The following is an 18,020-nucleotide window of genomic DNA, read 5'->3' on the forward strand; positions in this document are numbered from 1 at the left end:
TCCACGTTGGAGAGGCCCCTACAGGGTGGTGCGACAAATCAATCCGCTAAACGATGAGATTGTTCTGGAAGATTTAGACACTCGATCACTTCAGCATGTTTCTGTATTGTTGCCATATATTGAAGGTGAGTAATGATAGGCGGGCTTGGTTCTGAAACAATGAAGGAACTATACAGCATGTTGAACCACATCAAATAATAGGCTTCTACGAATGGTGTGGAAGAAATTATCATTATTTCCCTTTGCTTCCAAACTACCTTTAACTCAGCAAGGACTAGTATACAATAACCCAAATGATTCAATTATCTATAATCGCTACAGTACGCATAGCATGAACAGGAATTGTGTTGGGTAATAACACTAATAACAGTTAGTTAACAAAGGCGAGACATGAAACACCTGCACAGCTCTACCGTCAAACCGTGCATGACGGTAGTTTTCCCTTTTGCATTGTGTTAAATACTTTAAAAATGGTTACTAACAAAAACGCTCTGATTTAGAAGCAATTCAGCCAAACTATCTAAGGTTACTATTCTCTGCCTGATTGGTGGAACAAACGTTAATCAATGAAACAACCAATCAGAGCCATAGAACTTAAAACAGTCCTGTCTTCTCATTCAGTGACCTCTTTTTACAATACAATATTGTCTTTTCACTTATTGTTCATGTGTCATGAGCTTCACAGCTTCATAGGGCTTTAAACTATTATTCTTGTTACCGAGGGAGCAACGAGAAGGCCGAATCGGTTCAGTTAGTTATTTTAAATGGTCAGCCTCAAACAGTGAGGGATTCCACACATACAGTAACACGATGCATTGTATTCAGTGATACAGCAGGCTGGGTCACATTTGTAATTGAGCACAATTTGCCAAAAAGCTGTGGACCGTGACTGTGTCTGAGTGGAATCAACCAGGTGGGTTTTGCCCAGCTTGTGGTCCATATTGAAGAAACAGTGACCCTTTGAGCAGCACATTTGTTTGGCATCTAACCGAGAGTTCAAATGAGACATCGCTTGTGTTCGTCCAGTAGACTACAAAGAAGCCGGGGACTTGTTTATCCTCGTTTAGCTAAAAGACTGACGGCTGGGAATGTAGTCAGCTTCAGTTATAATATGATATGATATAGTATTATACACATATACTGTATATTCAATTGAATGGGATTCAGCAGGTGAACGTCATCATTGGCTGAGACAGAGGTCACATTTGATTTTGTTTGTGCTTTCTCAGAATACTGTTAATGTGAAATTGGCCAAATGCATCTGTGTCTCTGCTTTGTGCATCCCTCAAGTAAATATCCTCCTGCTGCAGAAACTCTCCTCTGTGTGATGCCGTCAGCCCCTAGATGGCGCTGTACTCCACCATATTGAAAGTTCAGCACACCTTAAAAATCTTCTCATGGAAAAATCCAGCAGCTGCAAGGCCACTTTGTGTGACTTTTCATCATGGAGGGTTGCATTGAGGAAATTAGAAGGGACTTTGTTTTCTAGTCAGACATTTTTTCTTTTTGATATGTGACTGTTCTTTCTTCTCTCTGTTACCAATACCACAGGACATTTTGTTGCGGTCCAACATTCTGCCTGATTCTGGATCTGAAGCTTGCTTATAAGCAGATATGAAGACAATGTATAATTTGCTGCCAGATCTTTTCTTATTCTCTGCATCACTGGACCACATGAGGATTTGTCCACATGTGGCTCGTTGGGCAGTTCAAATTTTGTAAATATAACTTGTGAAAGCATGACTTTCTCACATGGTTCTCATTTGTAATCCCTTAGAAATGTTAAAACTGGTTGAATTTTGTGTATTCAACCAGACTTTTAAGTTACAGGACAAAAGATATTCACAAAGTACTTTTCGTCCAGAGAAAACCCACGATGCGCTTTAACACGACAAATAAACACTGAGGTAACAGATATTAAACATCCTGGTCGAAAACATTTTCTGAGACGTTGCATTCGAGACCCAGATAGTGACTCAACAGGGCATTTTAAGGAACTGTGATTATGTCAGGGGCCTTATAAGGAGCTGCCACTGCCAAATCTCTATCTGCATATTTTAGTCATGGGGGATGCTGCGTTTGAGTCATGACCAAAAGCCATGTAGACACAACCTAGAGGAGCAGCACAAGTGCAGCCGCCCCAGTCTGCTTTCTGTTTGTGTGACGAGGCAGCTCTCTGCGAGTCCGGTCTGTTTACTGCGCTCTAAAAATACCAAGTTGTTGCATTTCCATAGACGTCGTGTCTTTGTTTATATGGCGTCTTGAAATGTTGGCAGCCCCGGACGTCCACATGGAAAGGAGCAGCCTCAGGAGGCAAAGAGACTTTCAGCTGTTTTAGACATGCTGGTGGTGGCTGTGAAACATGCAAAATGTGGAAATATTCAAACTGTGGAATGATCAGATTTTCTAAGAAGTCGCTTCTTCCTTTTACATTGTAGTCTTACCTTCAAAGGACGTCAATCTGTTGAGCCCCACACCTCATGTCAGCCGTCTACACGCTTTAATGATCAGCCTGTGTGGTTTTTCATCTCTCTATATTGCTTTAAAGTAACCGTGTTTCCAGATACCTCTACTTATCAACAGGGGTGGAGTAGTTGGTACATTTACTCAAGCATTTCTATGTTATATTACTTTATAACTCAACTCCTCTTCATTGATTTGACAGCTGTAGTTACTTTGGAGATATAAATGACAAGATTACCCGAGTCATTGCTTTAAACTGCCCAACATGACATTCATCGACTTCACACATTCAAAACCTTTTTGCATTTTAATAAAAAGGTAGTGACAATCCAATAATATAAAAATGTATAATCACAGGGGACATTCTGATGTATAAAAAAAAGTATAGAAGTAAAATTTGCTGTAATACCTTTGTAATTTCACTAAAAAATATATTTAAATGGGGCACTTTTACTTGTAGTGGAGATACAGAAATAAAACTTGAAGCTTTATTTTTATACAGTGGCATCGCTACGTTTAGTTAAGTAAAGGATCTGAACTTCTTCCACCACTGCAACACCTCCATTATCATCACAACTGCAAACCAAAACTGAATCTAGAGATTTCGTCTTTAAAGCACTCTGAAAACGAACATTATTGATTGAAGACTAAAAGGTTTCTTGGACTAAAAAACAAGATTCAAAGCAGACATTTGTGTGGAAGCTATATATTGCACGTTAGGTTGCCATACCTTTGTTAATGAATGTCACTGATTATAGAGAATAATACTAATTCAAAACCTGACCATCAGTGAAGAGGTAATGGGATCAATTACTTAAGAAAAAGTATACTACAATATAAAAATGCTCCTTACGAAGTATAAGTTATTACATCCTGTACTTACAAATTAAGAAGTATTAACAGCAATTAAGTATCAAAAGTTAAAGTACAATGTATGGCCCCTGTCTATATTAATTTACTATAATAACTGATGTCAGAATAATCTTAATGTTGTAGCTGTTTGCAAGGGATATATATGTTTAATCTATAATCAAGCTTTACATATTGTAAACTGATCATAGGTTTGGCATGTTAATTATTATTAACTCCAGCTGCCAAACAAATGAGTATAAAGCAGCATTAATTTAAATACTTGGTTAAAATACAAGTTTGTATATTTAGTAAATGGTCTTTCAACCCGCTGACCATAACTGTAAATGGCCAGAAAGCAATATTCAAGATGGAATTATGTGTTCATGCCACATGCAAGCTCAATATCACGCCCTCTTAGTGCAAAAGTCCAAAACATTTCTACTTGAATGTGCATGAAAAGACAGAAATCTGTAGGAATGTCGCCTAAAATATATATCAGCTTTATTGAAACCTTTTACAGGACAAAAAGTTGGCAAAGGGTTATACAATAAGTGCAAGGTGTAGTTACTCTAATAGGATAGAACATAGTTACATGGAATATAATTAGTTTGCACATGTTACAAGAGCAAACACATTAAAAGTTGTGTTTCTGAAGCTTCTTTTGAAGAAGAAAACGCTTGTCAGGGTTCATATTGGCTGAGTGTTTTTATTTTTTTTATTTTTTTTGAAAGGCCTCTGGGGTTTCTTCATTCATTTCCTTCAATGCATAGTTTTCTCAAGTCCAACCAAGAAAGCTACTTTGGCTGCATGTTGGAGGCAAACATGTGAAAGCGGACGCCACGATACATCCAAAGAAATGTCCGCTTGTTTGTTCTCTTGTGACGGAGCTGCAGTTTCACTGTGAACCGTCGCGCACGGTGACGGGGCAGCTCACATCACGCACGGTTTGATGTCCTGACAGACGCTCTGGGGATGGTGATGGTGGTGATGGTGATAGTAGGATCCGCCAGCCGAGGGGTGGAAGGACGAGATGCCGTTGAAGTTTAACACAAAGTCTTTCCTGTCGCACACCGAGGAATGGCTCTGATAACGTGGAATCCCCACTGCAGAGGAGAAAGTACAAATATGTCAATGAAGAGGTGCAGACATTAATATTCATTCGGCTTTATAAGTAGCCTAATAGTTTTATATTTAGCATCTTAATCCAAGTTTTTGCGAAATTATTCGGCACAAAAAAACCCTGTGTTGGGGTGGGGGTAAATATGGTTCGTTGTGAACAGAAATGAATGTTTTTAGATCTTCAAAATGAAATGTAGATTAGCCTGATAATGAGTATTCACGTTCAAATATGCGCTTAAAGGGAATACAATTGACTGGTGCAGACGGATAAGGCCTTGTTTTGCATAAATAATTATTGTTTATAAAAAGATGGGCAATCATTGCTTCACCTTTTTACAGATACATTTGCAGTTGTATAAATTGCAAAATGTATTTATATAAGAGCAGAAATAACATATTTTAAAAATATATTTGTTAGAAATCTGCCTAATCTGCCTACCTTCCTAAAGTGACAGTCCATTTAATTCCAGTTATTTGTATTCTTAAAAGCATCGCACCTCCCTTTAGCTATTTATTTTTTATTCAATTGGATGCTTTTATTTTGATTTCTAACTAAACACAGTAATCCTATCTCTGTATTTCTGTCCCCTTGGAGAGCCCCAAAACCTGCAAACATATTTAAATGAGGCCGTCATTTTGTGTCTGTAAGTGAGCCTCTATTTCCAGAAAGAGAAAAATAAATAGGGAGGCTGTGGCTTCGTCAAGGTCATAAGGACTCCAGATGTGACTGTGTTTTTCAGGGGAAGACAGCAGGCTTTATCCTCCGGGCCACAGCTCGCTGCCCAACGCCCGTTTCCACAGACAACACACAAGCCTCCGCCTGACAGTACAGTTACCGACCCCGCACTGTGCAGTCCAACACATTTACCCTCCGTGCAGGCTCAATTAAGACGCTGCGTAAAGTTTAACAAGGCCTGCCGTCTCTTGTGGATACGCGCTGGTTGAAATCCTCCGCCGGTGTGGTCCGAGCTGCAAACTCTTTGTTTAGTTAACCTCTGGGACCCTTTAGGCTCCAGCATGGGTAACTCGCCTCGGTCAAATCCCCTGACTTTAGTAAAGCCTCGGTGTATTATGCTAAAGCAAATGAGCGTGAACTGGGGAGGTGAATTAAGAACGCGAACACAAAACAAAATAGCTGTTTATCTTAATCTATTTATTAGCACGTGCACAGATGTGGTTTAGAAAATCCCGCAGACTGTGGATTCAAGGGACACATTCACACATTAGCCCTTAGAATCTGAATGTTATTTATTTATTGGCCTCAAAAACATTTTGAATGATAATTTGGCTGGACCAAGCTTAGGCCAGGTTTTATTATTTAACATTGAATGTAACTTTATTATTCAATGCAATGAGTTAAACAATTGCGAAAATGATTTTGTCTCCCACAGCTGGTGAGTTTAGTAAACGCTAAGACGGAAATAATTTAGGGTAAATTACAATTAAAACAATTGAAATTGCTAGTCATAATTGACTGATATTTCTGATATGTAAACTTTTGCCATTGAAATAAAAACGAAAATCCTGAAATTTAAACATGAGTCATAATTAATATATAATTTGAGTTTTCACTCCTTCAAAACATTTAGAATTTGTTGCAGGCCTCTGCTGCACTTTGCAACACAAATGTTGCTTATTGCAGCCTCTGATTGAGATCAGATGGACATGCTGTGTTTTATTAATTTCTATGATAACACCCTAAGATATTTGGCGGGGTTCATCATCCCCAGTATGAACCATGCGTGAGTTGGTGGTACCTGATATGTCGGTGCTGTGGCTGTCCCTGCCGTTCTGGTGAAGATAGCTCTGCTCCAGGGAATAAGGCGACATGCCGGAGTGTAAACCAGAGGATGCGGGGCTGCTGGAGGTTAGAGGCTGCTGTTTGATGTAGGGGGACCCGCCGGAGGACGCCCAGTGTGCGGATGTACTGGCGTACGGGGAGTGGCCGTCCAGCGCGCTGGCCATGGCTGGAGAGGACGGAACGGGGCTGCTGCTGCTGTCCGGTCCATAGTCCCCGTTCGACGGCACAGGACAGCTCGCCATGTACGTGGAACCGGGGCTCGGGGACATGTGGGGTACGTGGTGGCCACCGCTCAGCCCGTCGTATCCCCCGGCCATTGAATTACTCATCATGTCCAAGTTGTAGCCGTTGCTGTGACAGGCGAGAGTGGCGGATGGAGCTTGAAAGTCAAAACTCTGCGGGAGGATAGAGGTGCCGAAGCCTATGCCGTTCATCATCCGATACATGGGCTTCAGAGCTTGACATTTTCTTCTGAAGCCTCTGGGTCTGCGACGAAACGAGCCTTCCTCGAACATGAACTCACTGCCCGGATCGATGGTCCAGTAGTGGCCTTTCCCCGGCCTGCCCAGCCCTTTGGGCAGCTTGATGAAACACTCGTTCAGCGAAAGATTATGCCGGACGGAGTTCTTCCAGCCCTGATATGAGCCCCTGAAGAACGGGAAGCGAGCTTGGAGGAACTGGTAGATCTCACTGAGTGTCAGTCGTTTGGTGGGGGAGCTCTGTATTGCCATAACGATGAGAGCGATGTAGGAGTACGGCGGCTTTTCCGGTCTCCGTAAACCGGAGCCCGTCTTCTTTCCTTTAATGGCGGTGGACGAACTTTCTGTGGCGGCTTGTTGGCTCAGCATGGCGGGGTGCAGGGCGCCGGACGCCGGGCTGGATCTCAGAGGAGGCGGAGGGTCCAGCTGCTGCTGAGGGGTCTCGGTCGTCATTTCAGCTCTGACGTACGACTGGCGTAGAGTGAAGAGAGGGAGGGAGAAAAGACGAGCTCCGAGATGTTTTAAAGTAGAAATATATTGGGATCCAGCGGTCAGTGTCCTTGCAAGCTTGCGTTACACCGCCAGTGGTCCTCAGAATCCCAGTGCAAAATGGAGTGAAATCTGTCTCCCGTTACGCACGACTCTCCCGTTACGCACGGTGCTTCCTTGACGCATGCAGAACGCACGGCGAGTACGCACTGACAGAGAGAGGAAGAGGAAGAGAAAGGGAGGGGGGTAGGGTAGCTGGTTATTCACTGGAGACTGAGTGTCCAGGGTTTTAGCACGACACAGGGGCTCCACTGGGTGTCACCGCGGCGCTAAGTGGTGCTGCGTGGCGCGCCGGGTGGCCATCGACCGCCTTAATAATCCCTCAAGTGGAGGAAACACAAAAAAACCTCGACCTATTGCGCGCAACAGTCCAGCCAAACAAAGCTCGACCACCTATCATTTCATAAATCTTTCTTCCCTCCACGAGAGCCCCCCCCCCCCCCCACACACACACCCCACCCCTTCTCCTCATCCGCACTCTGCGCCTGCAAATCTCCCTGTAATCAGTGACGAATAGAGCACCCCCCCCTCCCTTCCTCCACTCTCTTGACAAATCTGGCCCAAGTCCACTTACCGTTCTCAACAGTGTTAAAGCCCCTCATTTTATCCTCTCCTCGCCTTCTTCCTCCCCCTCCCACTCCCTCTGTCCAACTTCGGACTATACACGCAATTAGGCCATCTATCAAACCTCCCCCAGACATCCCAATCAACAGCGCCACACGCCAGACGCACACGTTTAAAAAACGAGTTTTTCCACCCTCTCTGGTCCTGCATGTATGAAGTCGTGTTTTCAGCCACAGATCATACATTTTCCTGACACGAATAAACCACCACAGTATGTGCAAAAGGTTCAACTTGCAAAGTGAAGCCATGACGACACATTACATTCACTTTGGCCTACGTGATATCTGCGGCAGATGATACCCAAACGCATCGCTGCGAAGCAACAAAAAAAAAACAACGCATCGTCTCGTATTATTTGTATTATTTTGCTCATAATTTCCTCCCAAACTGGTCCAGAGGATAACAAAAACAAACTGTCGCGGAGCCGGGCTGGGGCGAGGAGTGTGAGAGATGGAGAGGTGGTGGTCTTCACCGTGCGTGTGTAAGCGGGGGGTTGCTCTGAGTAAATGACTTTGACATGAGTGGAAGCAGGCTTTTTCCATCAAGCCCGGCCCTGGATACCACACACAGCGCGCCAGTGTCAGCTTACCGCCCCGGGCCAGAGCCGGTCCCATGGGCCCCACGTTCATTAGAGAGAGAAAAGCGAAATTAGGCGAACGGGCGTCGACAGTTTCCTCCCCTATGGAGACATCACACACAGATTTGTCCAACATGATGGAGTTATATATCCCATAAAGGTAGTATCAACATCCGTGTTGCGACGAAGCGGAGATCATTGAAAAAAAAAAAAAAAACATCACTTTGTGTGGCTGTCACTAAACCGAGATTTTTTTTTGTTCATGCTTGTCACGATTTCTTTTTACTAAACTATTTGTTCTCGTGCATAGATACTATTTCAGCCTATAGTTAAGTATACGTTTTATTGCTTCTTTTCTTTCTCACAGGCCCAATATGTTTGTACGATATTAAACAAACCACAACACCGTGAAAACTTTGCAGGGAAAAAACACAGTCACATTTTATTTCACACACTCAAACCTGTGTCTGTGCACGTGTGTTGCCGACACGACCTTTTTAAGTTTAGATATAGCCTGGAGGATTTTCCAAACAATAACCAGCAACAACAACCTTTGCACTTTGCACAACAAAGGATATGCGGATAAAATCATTTTCCACCATCACACACACACATACACACACACACACACACACACACACACACACACACACACACACACACACACACACACACACACACACACACACACACACGCACACACACGCACACACACAGAGCAGTTTGGAGGAGCTTAACGGCCCCAGAAATTTCCTGCGACATCAAAACTTATGACCCCCGCCGAGATCAGGATGCCTCGGCTTGCAGAGGGAATCTTTGTTCTGCGAGCGCTTTGAAGACGGCGCTCCGGCTGCTTTTACGCACCGAGATTATATGAGCTCCTAATTTAGCCTTTTGAAAATATGATGTGATCGGCGGCAACCACGAAAGCTATTCGGAGTTGTTTTTGATAGAGGAGTTTGCCTTTGGAGTACGTTCTCGGCTGGAGGCCCATATGAGCCTGTTGCCGACACAATAAGGCCTTCTGTTTGTTTTCATGTTTAGGCTGAAAGATATTGTTCGTCCCCCATAAAATATTTGGTAGATGCGATTTCGAGAGAGTTTTTTATCGGGCTGTTTGACCGCAGGTAACCTATTTCAGGTCATTTTAAAATATATGCGGACGGTTTACGATTATATTACATTTAAATGGAAAAACACAAAATCAGAAGGATTCTCTATTTGTGATTAAAAAAATACAAATATTTAGAAACAAGTTTTTCCCAAATGGTCAAAAACACAACGTTTGTACATAATAATTAGGGTGGTCTTAAATGGTTTTTACTCTACTTATATGTAATATATATAGGCCTGTAATAAACGTGATTCATTGAATAAAACAATAACAAACACCGAGTTCAGCTCCTTTTAATCTAATATTCTTTCGGCCGCTTCGTCTGTGTTTCCTGTGGCGGTGCCGGGAGCTTTGGAGCTGCCTCTCCGGGAATCTGGGAGGTCAGGCGCGGTTCAGTTTGCCGGAGTGACAGACTGTTTGGACTTCCTAACATTGTGCCTGCCTTAAAGTTTGGTTTCATAACACCGTGGGCCTTATTTGCACAGCAGCCAGCCCTGGAACAGGCCCGAGTTCCTGCTCCTGCCGGTGCGGACCGGGGTTGAGACAGGCACCAGTTGAAATGCACATGCAGAGAAAGGCTGTTTACAAATATGAAGGATGCGCGTCATGACAACAAGGACGTGAACAATGAGGGGATACCGGGAGCGTTGGAGCTACGCGACCGCCCCCGCAGACAGGTATGCTGTTCCGGCGTTTCACCTGCAGGTTGCAGCATTGTCCCTGAAAACAGGAGCCAGTCTCACCTGTCACCTGTCAGACTTCTTGGTGCGCTATGAACATAGACCTCGTTGTCTGTTTTCGAAGCCTCAACGTGCATGTGCATGACGATCAGCAGGGGCACATGAGATGTAGAGTACATACCTGATCAGTGTATAGCCTACTCATTATAAAGGTGTTATCAGAATATGGTCAAATGTTAAGATGAAAAATAAAAAACAAAATTACAGGCTATTTAGTGTGGAAATGTGCAGGTTCGTATGGACTCATCCATCTGGAGGAGCTCATGTCCAAAACTCCAACATCAGGTTAACAACATTTTATAAATTACTTGAGTTAAGTCATTTGATATATTTTGCGTATGGACGATCAGTTATTTTGAATAATAATTAAAGTGTTACACTCGCTTTCCATCAAATTGCATAATAATATCAACAATGATAATTAAGTGGCATCCGTATATTCGGGTTTCATTTTGTGTCCTATCATTTTTCTTATTTTATAAATGCATATAGCATTACCTTATTATTTAGCAGCCATGTTTTTGAGGAACACTCTGAGACTGAACGTTTTTTATTCGAGGATTTACAGAATAGTGTTTCATTTGAAAATAACCTTTGGGAACTTGTTTTGGAGTCAACAACGGGTTTCTCGTCTTTGTATTGAATTTAGTCGAATGATTTTCTTAAGAACCATACCTGGGACTTTACATATGGCTCATGACTGGACCAGAGGCTGATGAGTCTGGGGTCTGTTTCAGGACCGCGGAGAGCAACTGCAGCCTCCTCGGGACATGAGCAGTAAACAGCCTGCAGGAGTGTTTGGTGTGAGCATGTCATGGAGAATAATATTGTGTGTGAGTATATATCCGAACATGTGAAATACAAATAAATAACATTAATATATATAATCAGTACTGAAAGTTGTGTTCAACAAATTCAGTTTACTTTATATTTTGTTTACCTAGTCAGCACTGTGGGCACGTTTCATATCGCATCTTTATCAAATGAAGTGGATGGGGCTTTGTTGGAATGAAAGTGTCAATATTTGAATATTTGTTGTCTCTCTTGTTTATTATAAGTTTGTGAAAAACCACTGATCCCGACATACCATTGCACCAAACACATTTTATTATAGTTAAGTAAACAATACGTGGCATTGTTCATATTGTTATATTGATAAATCAGCAAAAGCATTAATATCAATAACATCAAAATATGATAAACATTAATAATCATTTAAATAAAACGTTCATTTATGATCAGTACTTCAGGGTAGATATATAGCTATATACATTTTTTGTGTGAAAGATTTAAATTGTAGCGCCTGAGAAGTAGTTCTTTGTTTGAAATGTAATTGTATGTGACAGGATGTGTTTTTTGGGATCTTTTCAGTCCATGGGCTTGGCACATGCATGTGCATTACTTTCTAAATAACATGACAATATAACAATAATTTGAACAATCACATTTTTATGTTAAATCCTAATTATTGTATCTGTTATTTTAGTTGTTTGCTGTGGTTGTTACTTTTGTTTTTTCCATTTGAATAAGCCGCAAATATTCACATTTTAATTTGGAAAAATCAGTACTGAGGGAATCGGTGTGAGAGGCAGTATTCTGGGCTTTTATTCTATTGTTTTGATTTTGATGATTATGATTTAGGAGTTAATTTTTAACAGATTATAAACCAACAATTCCCCGCCCCCCTGGTATTCCCTTTGCAGTACAATCTACCGCAGACCTCTCCTGTTGAACAGGTGTGCGGCCCATTCACTCCCGCCCCCACTGATCTGTACACCTGCTTCTGATCTCCAACCCTCTCTCTTTCATGTCTGTATAATGAACAGCTCATTGAACATCAGGGTCCCATTGTTTCACGTTTTTATTCATAAAAATACCAGGCATGCATGAATCAATCTTAAGAAAACATCAGGCATTTCCATGCGTTTCGAGTGCAGCCACGTGATTCTCACCGTAGCTCAGTCAATAATTAGTTTGACATATATATACAAGACAATATCCTTTTTTATACAGCAGGTCATACAAAACATGAAAAGAATAAATAGATTAATAGTATTATGTTTCAACATGGCGCTTGGTTGCCGTTATACAGTGAAAATGACCAAAGAACCATGGATACACTCATGCACTTACACGCACACACACGCACACATACACACACCCACATGCACGCGCAGTGAAATGTCCTGCGATGACAGCAACTATATTTGCCAAGTCACCAAACAGTTGACAACACGCCATGGTCAATTTTTTTTTCACTGCAGAATGACTTACAGTACAGACAGAGTCCCAAACAGTACAACAGCTAAAGTACTGAAAGCTAGGAGCGCCCACAAAAGTGCACATCATGGATCAAAACATACAAGTCTGACAACAGTCCGGGTGCTTTATGACAGCAAGGAGTCTATATGGAAACCTCGCGCCTTGTTGGGCATCTTGCGCGCGTGGAGAGTGGTCTCAGGTGCAGCCATGCCCGGCGCTGTATGCTGGAGGTACGTGAGTGCATCCCTGCTGGGCTCTGTGCTGCTGTACGCAGCCTCTGACAGGTACGTGCGCTGTGCCGGGTAGCACAGAGTGTAAGGCAGTATGTGGGCCCCTGGGGACCAGTAGAGCCGGGGGGCGTGGGTTTCCGCATCGACGTGGCTGTCCTCCCTCCGTTTGAAGGGTGTGCTGAGGATGCTGTCGATGGCGAAGGAGCTGGAGAACTTGGCCCCCACCCTCTCCTCCGGGGCGGGGAGGCGGGTGTCCTCGCTGAGGATGTCCGGGCTCTCCCGCTCCTTAGCGGACCTCTTGGCGATGCGCTTCCTCCTGCGGCGGAACACGCCGTCAGCGAAGGTGTACTCGCTGTGTGGGTTGAGCATCCAGTAGTTGTCCTTGCCCCATGGCCGGGACGGGTCCCGCAGCACTTTGAGAAAGCAGTCGTTGAGTGACAGGTTGTGGCGCACCGAGTTCCTCCAGCCGGTGTAAGTGCCGCGGAAAAACGGGAACTTCTTCATCAGGTAGTCGTTGATCTCTGCCAGAGTGAGGCGGCCACTGCTGGACTCCCGGATGGCCATGGCGATGAGGGCGATGTAGGAGTAAGGAGGTTTGGGTCGGCGGGTGTATGGCTTCCCTTTGCTGCCTTCGCCGGTCTGGGTAACAGGTGCCGGGCTGTTGGCCACGCAGTCCCCGTCCGACCCCAGCTCGTCTCCGGATAGAGGGGACGGGATTCCCCCCTCTGCGTCCATGCACAACTCCAGCGGCTTCTGCGCGAAGTGATGTGCTGAGAAAACTTCAAGTTTCATTTTCCCAAAAAGAAGGATGATCTTTAAGCAGCAGAGCAGGTGTAGCAGTCCTGGCAGCAGAAATGACTCTGTGTGTTTGTGTGTTGTAGAGGCTCGTCTTAAGCGCTGGAGGCACCCTGATCCTCAGTCTGTAGCAGCAGAATACAGATCTGTCTCCGGAGACACGCATGTCTTGGTATAATATAATGCCTCGGCAAGGGACGGCCCACAGGCGGGGTTTCCAGCCCGAATCCATTGAAGCGATTGAGTGATTTAGTGTGTATGTTTACAATTGGACGCTACTGTGACACGCCAGGGAAGAAAAAAAAGAGGGCAGGTATGAAAAATAATTAGTCTGTCTGTCCTTTATTTTTCAAAAATATAAAACAATATATACTACTACAGGCAACATTTGACAGTTTAAGAAGCACTTTTTTCTGAACATCATTTTGTTCCTATCACATACACTTATTCTGCTCGCTAGATTATTAATCAACAAAAAGTTTTATCAGTTGCCCCTTTTCTGTCTGGATTCCAGATTCAGGTAAAATGCGTAAAATTAGTCCAAATGCATTTTTTTCTTGATCCGGATTAATATTTCTCCTCTTTACTCGCCTTTTATGAAAACAAATATCAGAAAAAGACTGCAGACAGAAGAGAGCGGAATACATGGAGAAATAGACAAGGTTTTTACTGCTGTTCACTTCAACCTGTTACTCCCTCACAGGCGCTCCGGTGGAACGGGGAAGTAACGCTGACGCACAACTGAAATGAAAGAGATGGGTTTGGATGACTTCCACGTAACGTACAATGAATAACAACAATACTCCTCTATTGTTTAATGTATCTGAAAGTATAGGGCGTATTTCTTTTCAGAATCATAGCCTATTTAAAAAAAACACACTGGTTGAGTCCACATAATCCAAATTTCTAATATGAAGAAATTGATTTCTTACCAGGGTCATATCAGCACATGAATTCAGTCCAAGTCTCATCCTTTTGAATGAGAAAGGCTGGATCAAGACATTTTTTGGTCCTAGAATTCCTCACTACTGCAGTGAAGGCTGGTGGTTATTTTCCTGGTCAGGCTGCTGGTCTACTGACACGGATGACCTCTGCTTGTCCCCTCTGGCTTGTTGTGCAGTTAGTAACCAAAACACCAAAAAAAATGAACCAAGAGTTCTTGGTCCAACAAGTTGCCAGTTTGTTTGGTACGACTGGTTATAACTGCCCCGCAATACATTCAACTAACAATCAGAGAGTCTCAGTTTATTTGTGTTGAATCTCCAAATGGTTTGTACTTTAGTATATTACTGAAATTCCCATCATAATGCTTAAACGCTCAAAACTAATGCAGTAAAATATAATTGAAAGTCTTTAGATCATTTCCAAGGTTGGCGCCTCCTGGTGGAAGTATCATAAACACAGACTGTAGGTTTAGTGCGTGTGCATTGTGTGATTGCAGTGTATTAGATCCACACAAAAACCTTAAAGAGTGCACACTTAAACATTATTTTCAAGCTATAAACTAAATTATAAGACTGTACAGCGATAAACACATAAAGGCTGGTGTTGGTATTGAAATGTCTTACCAAATTTATAAAAATCTGTATTTTATGGTTGAAATGGATCAATGGGTGCTCCGGAGACGGAGGTGCAAAACCAACAACGCCAAATTAACCTTTTTCTACCCCCCTACTTCTGGCCCCCCCTAGTTCGGACTACCCCCATCTTCGAACTCAGCCTTCATTCATGATTCATGATCCCAACTAGGGCATGGTTTCATCTCTCAGGCCCTTGCCCACTGCCACACATCAGGTAGACTTAGGTTAAGACCTGGGGGTGAAGTCACTCTTGAACATATGAGTCATAAATCAATGCCATGTCACATTTGTCTGCAGACGTTTAGGCGACAAGCACATTTTTGTAGGGAGCGTATAGCTACCCTAACAGGTTTTAAGTAAACTGACATCCCGACACCTGTAAACCAAATGTCTTTCCCACTAACTCTTCTCCTGCCAACAGCTTTCAGCCAGTTGATGGTGCAGAAAGATGCTGGAGAGTTAACATGAGTTATGAGCTTCGCCTCAGGCCAGTAATAATCATTATCTTTAGCACTCCTCCTATCTCAGCTGCTCGGACTTTGCTGGGACCTGAACGACTTAGTGTAAGTTCAACTACACATTGTTCATATAGTCATGTGTGTGCTTCTACACAGTGTTTATGAAAAGATTCATAGTGGCCCTGTAAGGGATTTTGGGAATTATGCTAAACAAAAACCACATGAAAGACTCCTACAGGAATGAAGATTTTTACAATGATACCATATATAAGATCCAGGCTGATCCCAACAGCACTGAGATATGAATCTATATTTGGCATCGTGAGCGGTTTGCATATCTACGTGTTTAAATTTGATCGCCTAATTATCACCTTGGTTGTACATGACAGGCATGATTACAGATCTCATCGTACCCAGAGCTGTTGGTGTTTGTGTGAGTGTGGGAACGCAACGGAATTCGGAGGGCAAGTCGATAAATTATATGTACATGTACTTGAAGTCTGTCTGTGTTTGACGGCTCCTTTTCTTTTTTTTAAACAATGTTAATCTGTCGGTTGTCACTTTTCATCTCAGGATTTGAAATGAAAAGTTATGTGTGCTGGATTGTAATGTGTATCGGAATCAGACAGTTTACTGCGGACCTCTGTAAATGTACAGTCTGACTCGTTAACGGGGTCACTTGGTGTTTCGTCCATCTTTTAGCCTGTTGTGGTACGTACACATGACTGAAACACTCAATCTTAGGCCTTCTGATTGAAAAAACATGTAACGTTTCAAACGTCAAAGTTCATGCTTGATCTCGGAGAGAGTGGTTTGACAAAACTCAAGTTCAACGTACGAGCTTTTCCAAGAGCCTTCGACCATATCGTCTTCATCAGCAGATGGACTTTGCTCAGTTGTCTTGAGATGGATCTGTTGACATTGGCTGTTTAAAGTAGCTTTTAAATCATACCAACAGAAGATCCATCTACAACAAACACACTCGATCCACTGATAAGGACCTTGTGATTGAAAGCTGCTGATTGCAGGAGGTTTTGAACAGTATTCTATTTAGTTGAGGAAAAGTGAGTATAGCTAATGGGTGGATGGACGGCCTGAGAAACCAGAGGTCGTCAAACATCCTCTGATCAAATTCAGATTTTGGAAACAGCTTTCTTCTCTCAATGTGACATCGCTGCAGCAGCTGGAGAGTTGAAACCAACATGTTTTTGTTGAAACTCAGGAGGCCGACCGCTGTGAGCCTAAAACCAGAGCTGAGGAAAGCAGCGGCATGCGTGCTATCATTATCACCGACACCGTACAACACTGTGACAAGGCACACTGAGAATGTTACACCGCCGGGCTGGTGGTAGGTGTGCCTGCGTGTTTTTCTTCTTCTTTGCAGCAGTTTGATGAGGCTGTATTTGATTTCAGCTACTCTGCCAAGGCGGCTACACACACCTGTGCTGGAGTGATTTGGTGTGAAAGGCAGCACACCTGTTTTCAGTTTTAATCTCCCACATGGCAATTTGAAATCCGAGGTGGAAACACGATTTCCCCACAGGGATCAGTAAAATATCATATTGCCATTCTTCTCCGGATATTTGGGTTTATTTCAAAATGATATGACACGGTCCGGATCATCTTTTACCTTCTGGTTCTATTGGAAAATAATATATTTATTGCAGTAAAACTGCTTTAATCGCAAGGTCATCAAGGTCAGAGACGTCAAGTCTGCTCAAAAGCAGGACTAGAGGAACACATCACGCTTATACAACCTGTTAATGTGTCGCTCCTAAAATTGGTACCTTGTTGTTTAAGCTCACCTCTGATTTAAAGTGTCTCCTTTGAGCAAGAGGAGAAGTCTCTTTTAAGTGCTGACATGAGTGGAATTCCAGTAATGTAAATTCATCGGGTGAATCCTTTGCAGCTCCAAAAATAGCCCCACCTCTGCGGCGGTCTGTGCTCACACGCTAACCCTTGTCTGCATGTCTCTGGATGACTTCTTACCTGTATCTCATCTTTCGTTTCTTTCTTCTCTGTGAGTGAAGGGTGTCCAGCCCCCTATGTCTTTGTATAAACAAAGTGCGGGCTGTGGGTGAGCGGGGCAGGGAGGAACTGCAACAAGACGCACTGCGTAGCTGACATTCCCAAGATTCCCTGCAGCCGATCTAGTCTCTGACAGAGGCTGCTGATAATCGACAAGCTTCATTTGGGCGCACTGTTAGGTACGGCAATGTGTTTACTTCACAGCCAACCTAAAAATCAGACATTCCACATCAATTCCACATATTCCTGCACTCAGCACAGTAGGCACCGGTGCAGGGGTTTGTGTATGTGGGTGTATGTTTGTCTGCAGCTGTGCGTCTGCTCAGGTGTGGGTGTGGAAATGTGTGAT

At 43.2% G+C, this 18,020-nt stretch overlaps 2 protein-coding genes across 2 annotated transcripts; both read right to left on the reverse strand.

Moving 5' to 3' along the window:
- Window positions 1-4,245: 4,245 nt before the first annotated feature.
- On the reverse strand, window positions 4,246-7,237 carry foxf2b (forkhead box F2b; the record flags this gene model as incomplete). Its single annotated transcript, XM_079157372.1, has 2 exons — window positions 6,192-7,237; window positions 4,246-4,418 (listed from the first exon to the last, which is right to left on the reverse strand). The coding sequence occupies exons 1-2, from the start codon at window positions 7,165-7,167 to the stop codon at window positions 4,246-4,248; spliced, it is 1,149 nt and encodes a 382-aa protein (XP_079013498.1). The 5' UTR covers window positions 7,168-7,237.
- A 4,930-nt stretch (window positions 7,238-12,167) lies between these two features.
- On the reverse strand, window positions 12,168-13,741 carry foxq1b (forkhead box Q1b). Its single transcript, XM_079157441.1, has one exon. It carries the CDS (start codon window positions 13,600-13,602, stop codon window positions 12,706-12,708), a length of 897 nt encoding a protein of 298 aa, XP_079013567.1. The 5' UTR covers window positions 13,603-13,741; the 3' UTR covers window positions 12,168-12,705.
- Window positions 13,742-18,020: the final 4,279 nt, after the last annotated feature.

This window comes from Pholis gunnellus, assembly GCF_910591455.1.
Source record: "Pholis gunnellus genome assembly, chromosome: 4".
Taxonomy (NCBI): Eukaryota; Metazoa; Chordata; class Actinopteri; order Perciformes; family Pholidae; genus Pholis; species Pholis gunnellus.